General features: G+C 39.1%; 1 protein-coding gene across 1 annotated transcript; it reads right to left on the minus strand.

The window, feature by feature from the left end:
• Positions 1 to 4,654: 4,654 nt before the first annotated feature.
• Positions 4,655 to 9,589, minus strand: LOC143610781 (putative WRKY transcription factor 15). The gene is made up of 3 exons (XM_077085166.1): positions 9,032 to 9,589; positions 8,633 to 8,758; positions 4,655 to 4,875 (listed from the first exon to the last, which is right to left on the minus strand). The coding sequence occupies exons 1-3, from the start codon at positions 9,580 to 9,582 to the stop codon at positions 4,713 to 4,715; spliced, it is 840 nt and encodes a 279-aa protein (XP_076941281.1). The 5' UTR covers positions 9,583 to 9,589; the 3' UTR covers positions 4,655 to 4,712.
• Between the last annotated feature and the right edge of the window lie 4,173 nt (positions 9,590 to 13,762).

Raw genomic sequence — 13,762 nt, forward strand, 5'->3', positions numbered from 1 at the left:
TCTGACAAATGCTTCGACCATGTCCTTTACGTCTATGCATTCTTCGGTGTTGTGGCCTTTTGTCCTGTGAAAGTCACAGTATTTACTCCGATCAGCATTGTGACGATGTCGGATTATTTGAGGCTTTGGCCATGGGAGCTCCTCGGTGGCGAATATCTCGGTGACGCTTTTGGTGAGCGGCGTCCATCTGGAGTTCTTGTTTGTATGTACATTATCCCTTCCGCCCAACCGATGTTGCAAGCCGGATGAGGTGTCAAAGTTTACCCTCGACTGCCAAATGCCTAGCTTTCGCTTTTTGTTTAATCGGGCGGGTAAGGACGTTGTCTTCTCTTGTTTTCTGGGTGTAGAGGTTTGTGCTCTGTGGGAGATCTCTACCCAGTTGCTTCACCGTTTCCGCAAAGCGTTTTGCTGCTGTCATGATGGCATCCCATGTGGATGGCATGCCATCTTTACCTGTTAAGGTGCGGATGAGCTCTGGGTCGTTCGCGCCCTGAATAAAAGCAGCGCGAACAAGATCTTCGCTAATGTTACCCAGACTTAGCTTCTTCGAGTTGAAGCGAGTGATGAAATCTAGCAAAGACTCATCTTTTTCTCGAATGCATTTGAGGATTGTCCATTGCTCCTCGGTATACTTTCTTTGCTGGCTGAAGTGTTGGCTAAACTTCTGTTGGAAGTCAGCCCAATCGTAGATGTGGTTGACCGGTAGACGATCGAACCACGCTCTAGCAGCCCCGACCAGTGTCATTTGGAACATGTAACACCATGTAGGTTCCGTCCAACTACTGACGGTTGCCCCCGCTATGAATCTGTTCAAATGATCGTCTGGATCAGATATACCATCATATGTGCCTATGCTGGACATTTGTTTGGCACTTTTTGGGGAAATTGCTTCTGCAATGTCCCTTACAAATTTGGACGTTCCCGCATTTGCAACGTTTGGTCTGAATGTTTTGGAGAAGTCTCTTGGACTTCCACCTGTGCTTTTTGGTTTGAAGGCTTGTCCAAAATGCCTTCTCGGTTGGGAATCCGTTTCCTTACGCTTCCCTTTTGCCCTATGGCGAGGGTTCGCGTCGGAGTCGGATTCCTCCGAGTCATCCAAGTAATCTTCGAATTCGTCAGCATGTTGGACGGAACGCAAGCGTTCGTCCAACTCAGCTTGGAATTCCCTCTGACGTGCCTCCGCCCATGCCTTAACTTCATCGAGTGTTTGGCGGGGGAGTCTTGTTCGTTTCTCAAACCTGGTATCAGTGAATCCCAGTGGGCGATTATTTACTGCACTTGCCCCTGCTTGGGTAATTGGGGTAGTGTTCGTAAAATTTACTTCACTTGCCCCGGCTTGGGTAGCCGGGGTAGTGTTTGTAAAAACTGTGTTGCCGGTATTCCCCCCGGTAGCTGGGGTTGTGGTTACCGGAGTTTCTTTAACCATCTTGGAAGTTTGAAAAACCTGGAGAAAAATGTTCTAGCTTTGTCCCACGGATGGCGCCAATGAAGAAACACTAACCGGACCCCGGGCAGATTACTGGTAACCTGGGGGTTAGATAGATGTTTCCCACGAGGGGTTAGACCCAGAGAAGATGGTTCTTCTGATAACCTGCAAAACAGACACCGTGAGCTTGTCACTGAGAAGGGGGGGTTCCTCCTTGTGACCACCCTCCGGCGTGAGAATCAGACTAGATTGCTCTTTAAATATAAGTGTATATTAAGAGATTGCTAGAGCAGATATCAGGTATATATGATGATCATAGATAAGATGAGATGATCATACCATTTGTGGTATTTATAGCCGAAGGTAGGTTTCCAAGGAGGTGTGGCCGGCTGCAACAGTGTTCCTGTTCCACCAACAGTGGCCTACGCACGTGCCCTGCTGGTAGTTGGTGGGTAGGCAGCGGCTGATAGTGACCAGGCCTGCTGTGTACTATTCCTTTTCCACCAACTGCCGGCTACGCACGTGGTATGGCAGTAGTTGGTGAGTAGGCAGCGGCTAATAGTGACACAGTACAGGAGCATGCTGCTCGCCATACTGTGGTCAATAAGCTGTCGTATCTTTAGTCAGATCTTTTTCCCATACCTCGTCAGGTACAGTACAGAAGATCTTCCTGTATCGTACGGACTGGCTTATTTGGGCGGGAGTATTCCCCCTCCCGCCCTTGTGCGGGATTGTTCCCGGCTTTGCTCATTCCCTCAGGTGACACTGAGTGATTGAGAGCTAAGTGCCTTGTGCGTGTAGCCTTGCTGCGCGGGTGGCCTTCCCTGATGGCTTGTATCCGAAGCTGCGGGAACAGGCGGAGTCCTTCACCATCGGGAGGCATTTCCTGCGGGACCAGCTTGCGTACTGCGCGTAAGGACGTCACGTCTCTGAGCATGGTTGATCCTGCGGATCCAGTTGGTTTCTGCGCAGACGTCCCTCTTCAAGGTGAGTCTTGCGGGTCCAACTGGGCTCTGCTGGGACCTCTCTCTTCAATATGTATATCAAATAAAAAGAAGTTATACAAAGGAATTTTTAGTGGCTATTGTTGTTACTGTTTATTTTTCTTTCTTTTAATATATTATAAAAAGGTTATTGTAACTAGATTGTTTTAACTGTAATATGTCAGCTTATATTAATAACGATTTTGTTTTTCCGTTTTTGTTTTTTTTGTTTTGCTGGTTTCCTTATTTAAGTATCCCAGATTAGGCATCGAAAGGTAAACCATTAATTAGTAATTTACCTTAAAAATTATATTGTGATTCATATGATAACAGTAGAAGATAGCTCATTGTTGTTATATTTGTTTTTGTGTTGGATGTGGTGTTGGTTGACTCAGAACTTGCATTGTGAAATCTGTCAACTTTACCACAAAGAGGTAAGTGTTGTTAACGTAGGCAGAGGTGTGATGTATTAGTTTGGCTTGTTTCTGTTTCACAGTCTGTTTGTTTTGACCCAATTCGTTCTCATCCGACCAAATTTTGTAACGCTTTCTTCATTTAATTTTATTCTTAGGTTGAGGCGGGCAAAGCCGAATACACGGAAGCAGATTTAATCCGGTTTGAGAAGAATGGTCGAGTTATTCGGCACAACTTATTTTTCCGATAGTGAAATGTATGATATTGACTATTCAAATATTTTTGTTAACTTTGGAATGTTTGTAATATTTTGACTTATCTACTTAAGAAATAAAATTGATAGTATTGTTGCTGTATTTGTGTCATTAATGTAAAATTCGTAATTATGCAAAAAAAAATTATTTTTTTTATAAAAGAGCTATACGATGACACGCCTAAATGAGTGTCATATATTGGTGTCGTAAATGTTAGTAATGAAAGCGTGTCATATATGCTTGTCATAAAAGCGTGTCATCAAACAGGACACGCAGATGCATGTCATCTTTAATTTATGACGGGTCTTTCAACGACACGCTTTTGAGTGTCATCTGTACCCTTTAATAACACGCAATGCGTGTCATTAAAGGCAGTTTTTCTAGTAGTGCCTTTTGGTAGGTAATGCCTTGATGACAATGTTGTTTCAGTAGATATTTCATGTTTTTTAAAAGCGTCGTGTAACAATGACTTAATAAGGATTGGTTATAAAACCGGTCATTTTATTGGCTCCTCGGTTTTAAAAACTGGATATTGTAAATAATTTCAACATGTAACCAAATTAAAAGTTACATAATAAAATATAAAGTCTATAACAAATAAAATAGGAAGAATAAAATAGAAAATGAATAACTAATGCAATTTATAAAGGAAAAATATATTTAACAGTCCAGTCTAATCACCAATCAACAATAAAATGTGGTGCCAAATGGAAGCAGTAACATTTAATTGGATCGATTGTTAGGATGTTCCCAACGTAACAAGTTTATCTGGCTAGATTTTTATAACACTAAAAAACAATCGTGCCATTTCATACTATAGTTCCCTTATTCCGTTACCATGGCAACCTTGCATAAGTATTTAAATATGCGAGGTGCACATATCGAATCCGGGTTGAGATTCAAAATTGGTATCTAAATGAAACCAATATAAACCGGAAACCAGTTTGATATTAACCGGTTTGGACTCGATCCAATCCGACAGTTTTTAATTAGTTAGATGTCCTTCGTTGAATCTAGTTAGAAATAAGTTAAAATAGAATTGAGACAAACTAGTTATACTAAATTTGACTCGATCATATCCCATTTCTAAGCCACTCACTCCCAATAAAGTTTGGACCAAAATCTGAGTTTGTGCACGTCTAATTCCGATAGTTATCTATCCATGAGAGACATATCTCTAAGCTCTATAGAATATTTGAATATAACTAAATAAGTGCGGTGTTTGGGACCTAATTTGAGTCAAGTCTAATCCATGACATTACTAGATGCTATAAACTAAAAAGATAAACATAAACTTGTTTGAGCTAGTATATATGCTTTACCTTAAAAAAATATATGCGGTAGATTAACAAATACACAGCTTATATAGCCTTGCATCTTTTTAATCATTCATATCAAACTACTTATCCATTCTTACTTCAACAAAGCAAAGAGAAATCAATCTAAAACTGTTATATACGTATACGATAAAGTACGAAAATTGTTTAAATGATGTCTAATAGCCAATCATGTATTCTTTGAGGTTAATTCTCTCTTTCTATCCCATGTTTTCTCTTTACGACTTGTTAAGAATGCAACTAAAATTGACAATTTGTTTTCATGCAAGTTATGATCATCATACAAAATTCAAATAACTTATGAAGTTTTAAGAACTCCAGCTGAGAGTGTATCGCTGATCCTGTGAGAATGGTTATGTTCACCTTTGTAGGTAACAATAAGCATTGAAGTTACGTCCGTGGCTCTCTCAACATGTTTTTTAGCAGGACAACCTTTAACACTACTACATTTATAATAGCCCCTGAATTTATAAAACCACGATCAATATATCAAAATTAATCAAGTTACTTATCCTATAAATTTTATTTTGCTTAATATTTAAGATAATAGATACCCTGACTATTTACCACACAACAAATATAATATACTTAATAATTAATGATGGGAGTTTTCAATATGAATAGGGCGCTATTACATTTCTTTCGACCCCATCATGCTACAAACTAAAAACAAATATCATCAATGTTCAAACATTTAATAATCGATCACGGGGTTGTGAAGATTTAACATCATATTCAAAAGATTAAACTTCTAATATAAAAATTACTGAATATACGTTAATTTAAGTGTTTGGGCTCCGGACCTGTCAACCTGAACATGTCAAAGAGGCTGTGTCAATCTTTGATGCGGGCCTGCGGGGGGCAATTGAAGATATTGTTGTGTGTGGAGGACCGCATTTTGGGGACCTCCAGTGGAGGTTGGCTTCCTTCCCTATGCGTTGCGGAGGCTTAGGAATTTTCTCGGCTGAGGATGTCTCCGCATATGCATTTGTGGCTTCCAGGTCTCAGTCGTGGAAATTGCAGGACCACGTCCTGCGAAACGCTGGTGTTACGGGGGTAGATCCTGACTACTCTTTTGCACTTGGTAATATTGGAACAACTCTCCCGAACCTTGATATAGGCGGTTTTACTGATAAGGAGACCGCCCCCAAGAAACCTCAACAAACATTGGCGAATGCTCTTTATGTTAAACACGTACATGATTTGGAGGAGCGATTCGATATGACCCCGAGACAAAAGACAGTTTTAGCTTGTCTCAAGGGGGCTCATGCCCAGGATTTTTTTACTGTTGTGCCCATTGAAGGTCTTGGGCAACGGATGTTGGCAGTTGAATACAGAGTCATCCTTAAATACAGGCTTATGATTCCCCTTTTCCCTCCAGATGAATTATGCCCCATTTGTAAAAAAGCTTGTTTGGATAGATTCGGTGAGCATGCCCTCCACTGTAAGGAATTGCCGGGATTCAAGTATCGTCATGACTGGGTTAGAGATGTGTTATGGGATGTGCTTAGACGTGCCGGGATCTCAGCCAAGAAAGAGGCACCTGTTAACTTTTTGACTGATCTGCGTGAGGGAAGATCTACCCTGCGTCCTGCGGATGTTCTTGTGTTTGGCTGGGCAGGGGGTAAGCATGCGTGTGTTGACCTCACTGGGGTGTCCCCGTTGGTGGGGCTGAGAGACATTAGCTTCGTACCGGGACAGGCGGTTTTGAGAGCGGAGTCTAGGAAGGTTGCTAAGCATGAGACATCGTGTTTGAAGAATCAGCACGTGTTCATTCCATTTGCCTTCGATACTTTTGGATCCCTAGCTCCCGAGGCGGTTCGCTTCTTGGAGCGGGTGCAGAAGGTGGTCCACAGTGACTCGCAGAGCCCGAGGAACCAAGGATTTATATTTAGTAGAATAGGCTTTGCGATTCAAAAGGGGATAGCGGCGCAGCTTGTTGCTCGCTTACCCATTATCCAGATGTAGTTCGGTTTGTGTTATATATAAAAGGATCAATATTTTCACCGGAAAAAAAAATTAAAGGGAGATATTTCATTAGATGAATAAATTCTTTTGCGAATTTTTTTATAAAATCTAAAATATATACCACGTGGTCAAATAATTATGCGAACAAAATGCAATTTTTTTGTAATAAAAGTCTATAATATATACCACTGTTGGAATTAATCGTTAAGTTTTGAGTTTAAATTTAATTGTTTTTGAATAAGGATAGATAAGCACATGTTATGTTTATCTATAAGTTTTAGTATTTGAGTTTGTTTAGGATAAGGTAAAGGTTTAGTATTTAAGGGGTCATAGTTTATGGTTTTTAATTCAATTCAAAGTTTGCTTTCTTGTTTACAAACTTTTGTGTAGTAGCTATTCTCAAAAGTCAACACAAATTTCCTTTCATCTTTATTTTTCTTGTTCGTCACAAGTTAAGGTTGTTTACTCTTGATTAAGTCTTTTGATATCCATTAATTGGTATCAGAGCCTTGAAGCTCTAGGACCTGCATACGAGTAATTAAACACAACTTCAGTACTTGATCAATCGACCGTCCCTTTCCGCCAAGGATAAAAACGGATTAACCAGTGTAGGTTGTTTTTTTGGCAGAAGTTATCCGATCAGATTTGCGGGTAGACGGACGAAAGAAGTTTCGTCAAAGCGGTGTGCTTTGAATCTGGTCACGTCTAGCAAGAGAAGAAGAAAACGGTAGAAGCGGGGAGCTTGTTTGTTCTTCGATCGGTGGTCAAGAACGGGGTTGTTCTGGTGGCCCGGGAAGAGGGAAATCGATAAGTGATCAAGTGATATTGAAGTTGTGAAGAAAAGGATATAGCAATGGTAAAAGATGGTAGTTCTATGACATATCAGTGCCCGGTTTTAACTCCTACAAATTACCAGTTGTGGGCTGTCAAAGTTAAGACAATTTTGGATGCGTATGGAATATTGGAGGTGGTCGAACCAAGGGCGTTAGGAGCTGCGGTGGATCAACAGAAATCAAAGCAAGCACTTGCTTTCTTGTTTCAAACCATACCCGAAGACATGGTGTTACAAATGGCGGATTACAAAGATGCAAAACAAGTATGGGATGGATTGAAAACAAGATATTTAGGAGTGGATCGAGTGAGAACGGCTAGGCTAGCAACATTGAGAAGGGAACTCAAAGGATTGCGCATGAAGGAGGGTGAGTCGGTTGATAATTTTGCTACTAAACTCACCGGGTTAGCTTCGAAGGCGAGGAGTCTTGGAGATTTAATTAAAGAAAAAGAATTGGTGAGAAGGCTACTTGATTCAATGCCTAAGTCTTTTCTTCAAATTGTAGCCTCAATTGAACAATGTTTCGAGTTAGATTCGATGCTATTTGATGAAGCCGTCGGAAGATTGAAGGCATATCCGATAAAGGAGAAGACGCTCATGGGGGCTTGTTGTTTGCTAAGAAAGAGAATGAGAAAAGGCACACGTGTGAATATTGCGGTTGTGGAAGTTCAAATCGGGATGATCTAGGACGAGGCCAAGGAAAGGGTCGGGGGTCCGGGAAAGGTCGAGATGGTGAACGGTTCCGACGTGATAAGAGCCACGTTAAATGTTTCAAGTGCAATGAGTTTGGTCACTTTGCGAACGAATGTCCAGGGAAGGAGAAAAGGGATGACCAAGCGAACTTGAGTAAAGAAGATGATGGTACTCCAGCTCTTTGATGAAGACCGGTATGAAAATTAACGATTAAGGGGTTGATTGTTGGAATTAATCGTTAAGTTTTGAGTTTAAATTCAATTGTTTTTTAATAAGGATAGATAAGCACATGTTATATTTATCTATAAGTTTTAGTATTTGAGTTTGTTTAGGATAAGGTAAAGGTTTAGTATTTAAAGGGTCATAGTTTATGGTTTTTAATTCAATTCAAAGTTTGCTTTCTTGTTTACAAACTTTCGTGCACTAGCTATTCTCAAAAGTCAACACAAATTTCCTTTCATCTTTATTTTTCTTGTTCATCACAAGTTAAGGTTGTTTACTCTTGATTAAGTCTTTTGATATCCATTAACCACGTGGTCAAATAATTATGTGAATGCCCACAGACATGTTTCAAACTCTTACGTGTGTGGGTAACTCCATCTATCCAATCATTTTCAACCAAGTTTTAGAAGTCAAATGTGCTAATGGTCAACGGGTCACCGAGTTGGCGAAACTCACTGAGTTGACAAGCTATTTTGATCTAAAACTAGTATGGAGAGACTCACCTTGGATGTGGAGAGCCTTTGATCGGTTTTTGACCGTACTTCCTCCACGAATGATCGTCCGGAGGTATATCCGCCATCTTGGTGCTTATCGCGGGTACTCTTAACACCATCTTCATCTTTGATTTCCTACAAAAATTTAATTCCAGTTAACCAAATCAAATATCTAATCTTGTCATTAATTAGATCCTCGGTTTGTTTTCTATTTAACTAATTAAAGAATAGTGAAGTGTAGTGTTTACAGAAGGCAAACAAGCAATAAGCTGCAGTTAACCCTTTTTTAATTAATAAGAAAATAAAGTCTTTTAATAAATAATAAGAAGTCGTAACATTACAATTCATGACATGTTCTATGTTCTGATCGTAACATTATTAGATACACAAACTTCAAAAATAAGGTACCCTTTTTTAAAACAATGGCCGCTTCCTGAAGAATCAACACATCCGGTGTGAGAATTGTCACATTTTTGTTCGAAAGAAGACGACGAGATATTCGACTGACTAGCAGATGACACCTGTGACGGATTCGTCATCCGAAGTCTAGAAAACATCGACGGCTGTAAGCTGCTTGCCTCTCTTGTCACCGAAGATATAAACGAATTTGCATGAGCTGCATCTACAGATAAATTGGTCGTCTTAATAGGAAAATCATTCCTATCAAACGATCCCGATTCCACTAACGAATGATGGGGATTCGTTAGGGGAATCGGAGGCATACGTTGCTGTATTGGCGCAGGGGAATACGCCTTCTCCGCCAATACAGCAGCGGTCATGTAGTTTTGTTGATTAGAAACTGGAGCACGTCTAAACCGAGCGTGACCGGTGCGGGTATGATCGAGTAAAGATATGAACCTTTGGAAGTTGGTAACCGTGACATCAACAGTGGCTGTGTAATCAGTGGTGGCAGGAGAATCAGTAGCTCCCGCTAAGGGAGACGAGGACGAAGACGACATCGTTTTGGTTCGACACAATCGCCAATTGAACGTTTGAAGAAATTAAGTTGATGAGGCTCTCAAGGGTTTGAAGAATGGCTTTTGTTCCATTAAATGTTGCTGTTTCCATGAACTTACATTAAGTTGACCGTCAAAAGTCATACCAAATCCATTAATAATATTCAAAAGGGAAAGTTGAAAGTTGGATTTATGGGTTGACAAAAAAAAACATATTAAACAAATATAGAAGTCAAGGTGGTTACATCGTATATAGATGTGTCATGTGTCATGTGTGTAAGTAAAATGGTCGTATTATGGAAGTCTACGTGTTTTAGTTAATTACAAGAATAAAACCTCTGCTCTACGTGACTAGAAAGTATGGTTTGCAAGTCTTTGTTTTCTATAACGTGTAAACAGTTTGAATCATATAAAATTGACCTGATTTAAATGACAATTGTTAGTTAAATAAACGAAAACTGCATGTATCACCGACTTTAAACTGTAGTAATATGTGTGTGATGTGAATAAAAATGGGCTAGCATGAAAATGATGTTTTATCTTGTTAACTTGTTGGGCCAATGTATCATTGTTATTGAAATAAAATAATTATTATTGGGCCAATGGACGTAACTGGACCGACTTTCTTTGTTCCTATATCCTACATGTTTCATTAAGCCCATCGCATTTAACAATTTGAGCTCAGCTCAACAAATATCCGCGGTAAACATAACACTGGGTTAGTGACTTAGTGGGTTCTTCGGTTTAGACTTTAATATTGTACTTTATGCTTATATTCAGTTTTAGTGGTTGTATTTTATCTTAAAAATTGACTAAATTTGTATTTTACTTATTCAAATATTACATCATTTGTCTTTTAACCCTAACTCAGTTAGTTTTTCTCATTAAGTAAGATCACGTGTCTTGCACATGAGGGCAAATTGGTCCTTTTACCCATTTCCGGTTTGATTTTTAAAACCTTTTTTTTAAATAAAGGGTAAAAGGACTAATTTGTCATCATGTGCAACGCACGTGACCTTGACGAAAACCACTACTGGGTTAACGTTAAAGGACAAACGGTGTAACATCTGGAAACATAAAGTACATATTTGGTCAATTTGAAGATAAAGAACACCACTTAAACTATAAAGGATAATCTCTGCAATTATGTCTATAAATTATAAGGGTGGAGGGTGTGGTACCCTGAGGGTACCCAAAGTAGAGGTGTGCACAAATCGGGTTTTTCAAATACCTGGTTCCGGGTATAGAACCTCGGGTTCGAGTATGAACGGGTATTGAAAAATCGAGTATTGACAATATTCGGGTCAGGTCCGGGTTCGTGTACTGTTTCTAAAAACCACGCCTTATGCGTCGGGTATAGAACCAAGTATTCTAAAACAAGGTATTTGAATACCTTATTTCCAGGTATTGAAATAAAGGGGGTGTTTGAATATCTTCGGGGATTGTTCGGGTATAGATTTGATTTTTTAAGGGAGGTGGAATTTTTAGGAGTATTTTTCGGAAATTTCGGGAATAGATCGAGGTTTCAGATATTGGAAGAACTCAGTTCCAGGTTTGAAATCGGTTTCGGTTTTTGGGTATTGATAGGTACAAATCAGGTCCGGTTTCGGGTATGGGATTTTATTCTGAAATGCATACCCTATTCGTACCCTACGAGTATGGTCGAGTACAGGTCCATGTATTAAAAACCCGGGCATACAAAAACATGTTCTGGGTTTTTTTTCGGGTCTAGTTCCAGGTTCGGGATTTTTGTGCACCTCTAACCCAAAGTACCCTAAGCACTGACCAATCTTGCATTACCACATCATTATTACCATTAACTATCCTGGACTACCCTAATGGCAAACAATGGTTTACCCAAATTACCCTAAAGAATTTTGTATTTTCTTAAATTAAACACAAATAAATAAAAACTTCCATTAAAATTAAAAATTAGATAATTCAAACTAAAACACAAACACAAACATAAACATAAAAATAAAAACTACTCTAAAAATCACAAGGCGGTCGGTATTATTTCGCTACTTCACATTTACGGTCAAAAATTAATTCCAATAACGGGCAGGACAAATCTTCGTGTGATTGCCTATATGCCTTCATCTCGTTGTCAAAATCTTGTCACGCCACCACCACCCATTTCCCCTCAATTAAGCACAAAAATTTCTTGTTTCTTTTTCATTTCCATGGCCTCATTGTGTTCGCTCCTTAATAATGTGTAGGAATCAAATGTGTGAACGAAAGTGTGTTTGTTTAACGCCTCAGATTTTTTCTATATTTCCGGGATATTGAAGGAGCGGGATCATCATTGAGGTACGACATGTGAGCATTTAATTCTTCGTCGGGTGTGGAGCTGGAGTGTTGTTGCTGGCTTCCGATGAGTGACTTTCGGACGATTCAACAACCAATGGGACTTGAAGCCATTTAGGATGTTTTCTCATAATCTCCTATGCTTCGACATGTTTAAACCCACCCTTATATTTTTTTTATTGAATTCATTCGTAGTGTTTTGCATCGCTTAAAGATCATTACACCCACTCTTTCTAATACAATACTATATGGTTAAAAAAAGTAAGAATTAATACTATAGTAATAAACAAATAAACATAACTAGTATACTAAAAAATTAATCTACAGCTTGTTGCCATAATCCGTCAAAATATGAAACATTTGTAAGTATTGGAGTCCACTTTGACTTGAGTTGATGAACGATTCAGTCACTTCTGGTTACGAGTTGGTTGAAATGTTTAAGAATTCTACCCCAAAAACTATCGGATTTTTGTTGGTTTCCAGCCTTTTTATCTTCGGATATTTGAACACATGCTTTCACTAACGCCGCCTCTTCATCGGATGTCCATGGTACACCCACCATCAGACCTTAAAAAAAATTGTTGGTCGGTTTATTCCTCTTGAACTTCCATTTCATCTTCCCCCGAATCATCATCACCTAAATTATATTTTTGAAATTTAGGTTGACAGTATACTTGCGTTTCCGGGACTTCTTCATCATCCTCGTTATCGCCATACAATGGGAGTGGTCGGTCTTCGGTGTCTCGAGGGGACCTATATGTTGGGGTGTGACACTGTAGTCCGGGTTTCTCATTGGAAACGGGTCAAACGTCATTTGATTCTCCATGGAGTAGTGGTATAGAGTAGGAGGCCTCATAAACATTGATGATTGGCTACAACACATAGGGTGGTATCCTTGTGATTATTGACTAGAACCGATTCCTACCGAACTAGAACTAACATCTTTACCGGCTCGTCTACGTTTAGAATTGTTTGGATCCATCGGGTAAAAATGGAGTAAATAGTGTATGTATTTTGTGTATAAAATTGGAAGAGATGGAGATTTTAAATAGGAAAATAGAAAATATGAAATATTCATTAATGGAATTTATGGAAGGGGGGGGGGGGGGGGGGTGGAGTTCAACGGCTAATTCTCTTTTGGTCGACTAGGAGTACTACCCTTTCACATAATCATTACTGATTTTGAAATGTCTGAATGTCTAATGTCCTTTATTTGTTTCTATATACGTATATTATGTTACAAACATTTTTTTGTGTTGTTTTCTAAAAAATATAATTAATAGAACAACTTTTAACTATTATAAAATTGTATCATGATAACATTTTCTAAGAAAAATCTTGAGTGGTCTATTTTATTGACATAGCTAAGACACCTAATAATAAATGTTTTGGGCTAACGAGTTATGTTAATACTCGAAAACTTGTGTCGTGTTTAGGCCACATGTTTGACAAGATTTATGGGTCCGTGTCATATAACGATTTTAGGTATGAATTGACTAGTTAACACTTGAAGATACCAACACAACAAATTTAACACTTCTAGCTAAGACCATCCGTAGTGAGAGAGTTTTGACTGACCGCCATTTTGGCCCAAAATGGCGTGTAAGTTTTGGCAGACATTTTGGGTGTACAAAACTTTGAAGAGGAGGTGCTTTGAGAGAGAGAGAGAGAGAGAGTTGTGATTTTTTTTTTACCGTTACAACAAATTTTATAAAACTATTCAATACTGACCGGACGTCAAATGTCGCAACACGTCCAAGGATGAAGACTTTTGAGTACGTATAGTCTAATACGATCCCCTCAACAAGTGCATACAGTCAATGGCCCCACTTTTTATAGGGTTTAATCGCAGTTAATGTAATCATTATCTTACACT

The sequence above is a fragment of the Bidens hawaiensis genome, unplaced genomic scaffold (assembly GCF_021521415.1).
Source record: "Bidens hawaiensis isolate Kalapana, Puna unplaced genomic scaffold, B.hawaiensis_p1.1 tig00028012_1, whole genome shotgun sequence".
Classification (NCBI taxonomy): Eukaryota; Viridiplantae; Streptophyta; class Magnoliopsida; order Asterales; family Asteraceae; genus Bidens; species Bidens hawaiensis.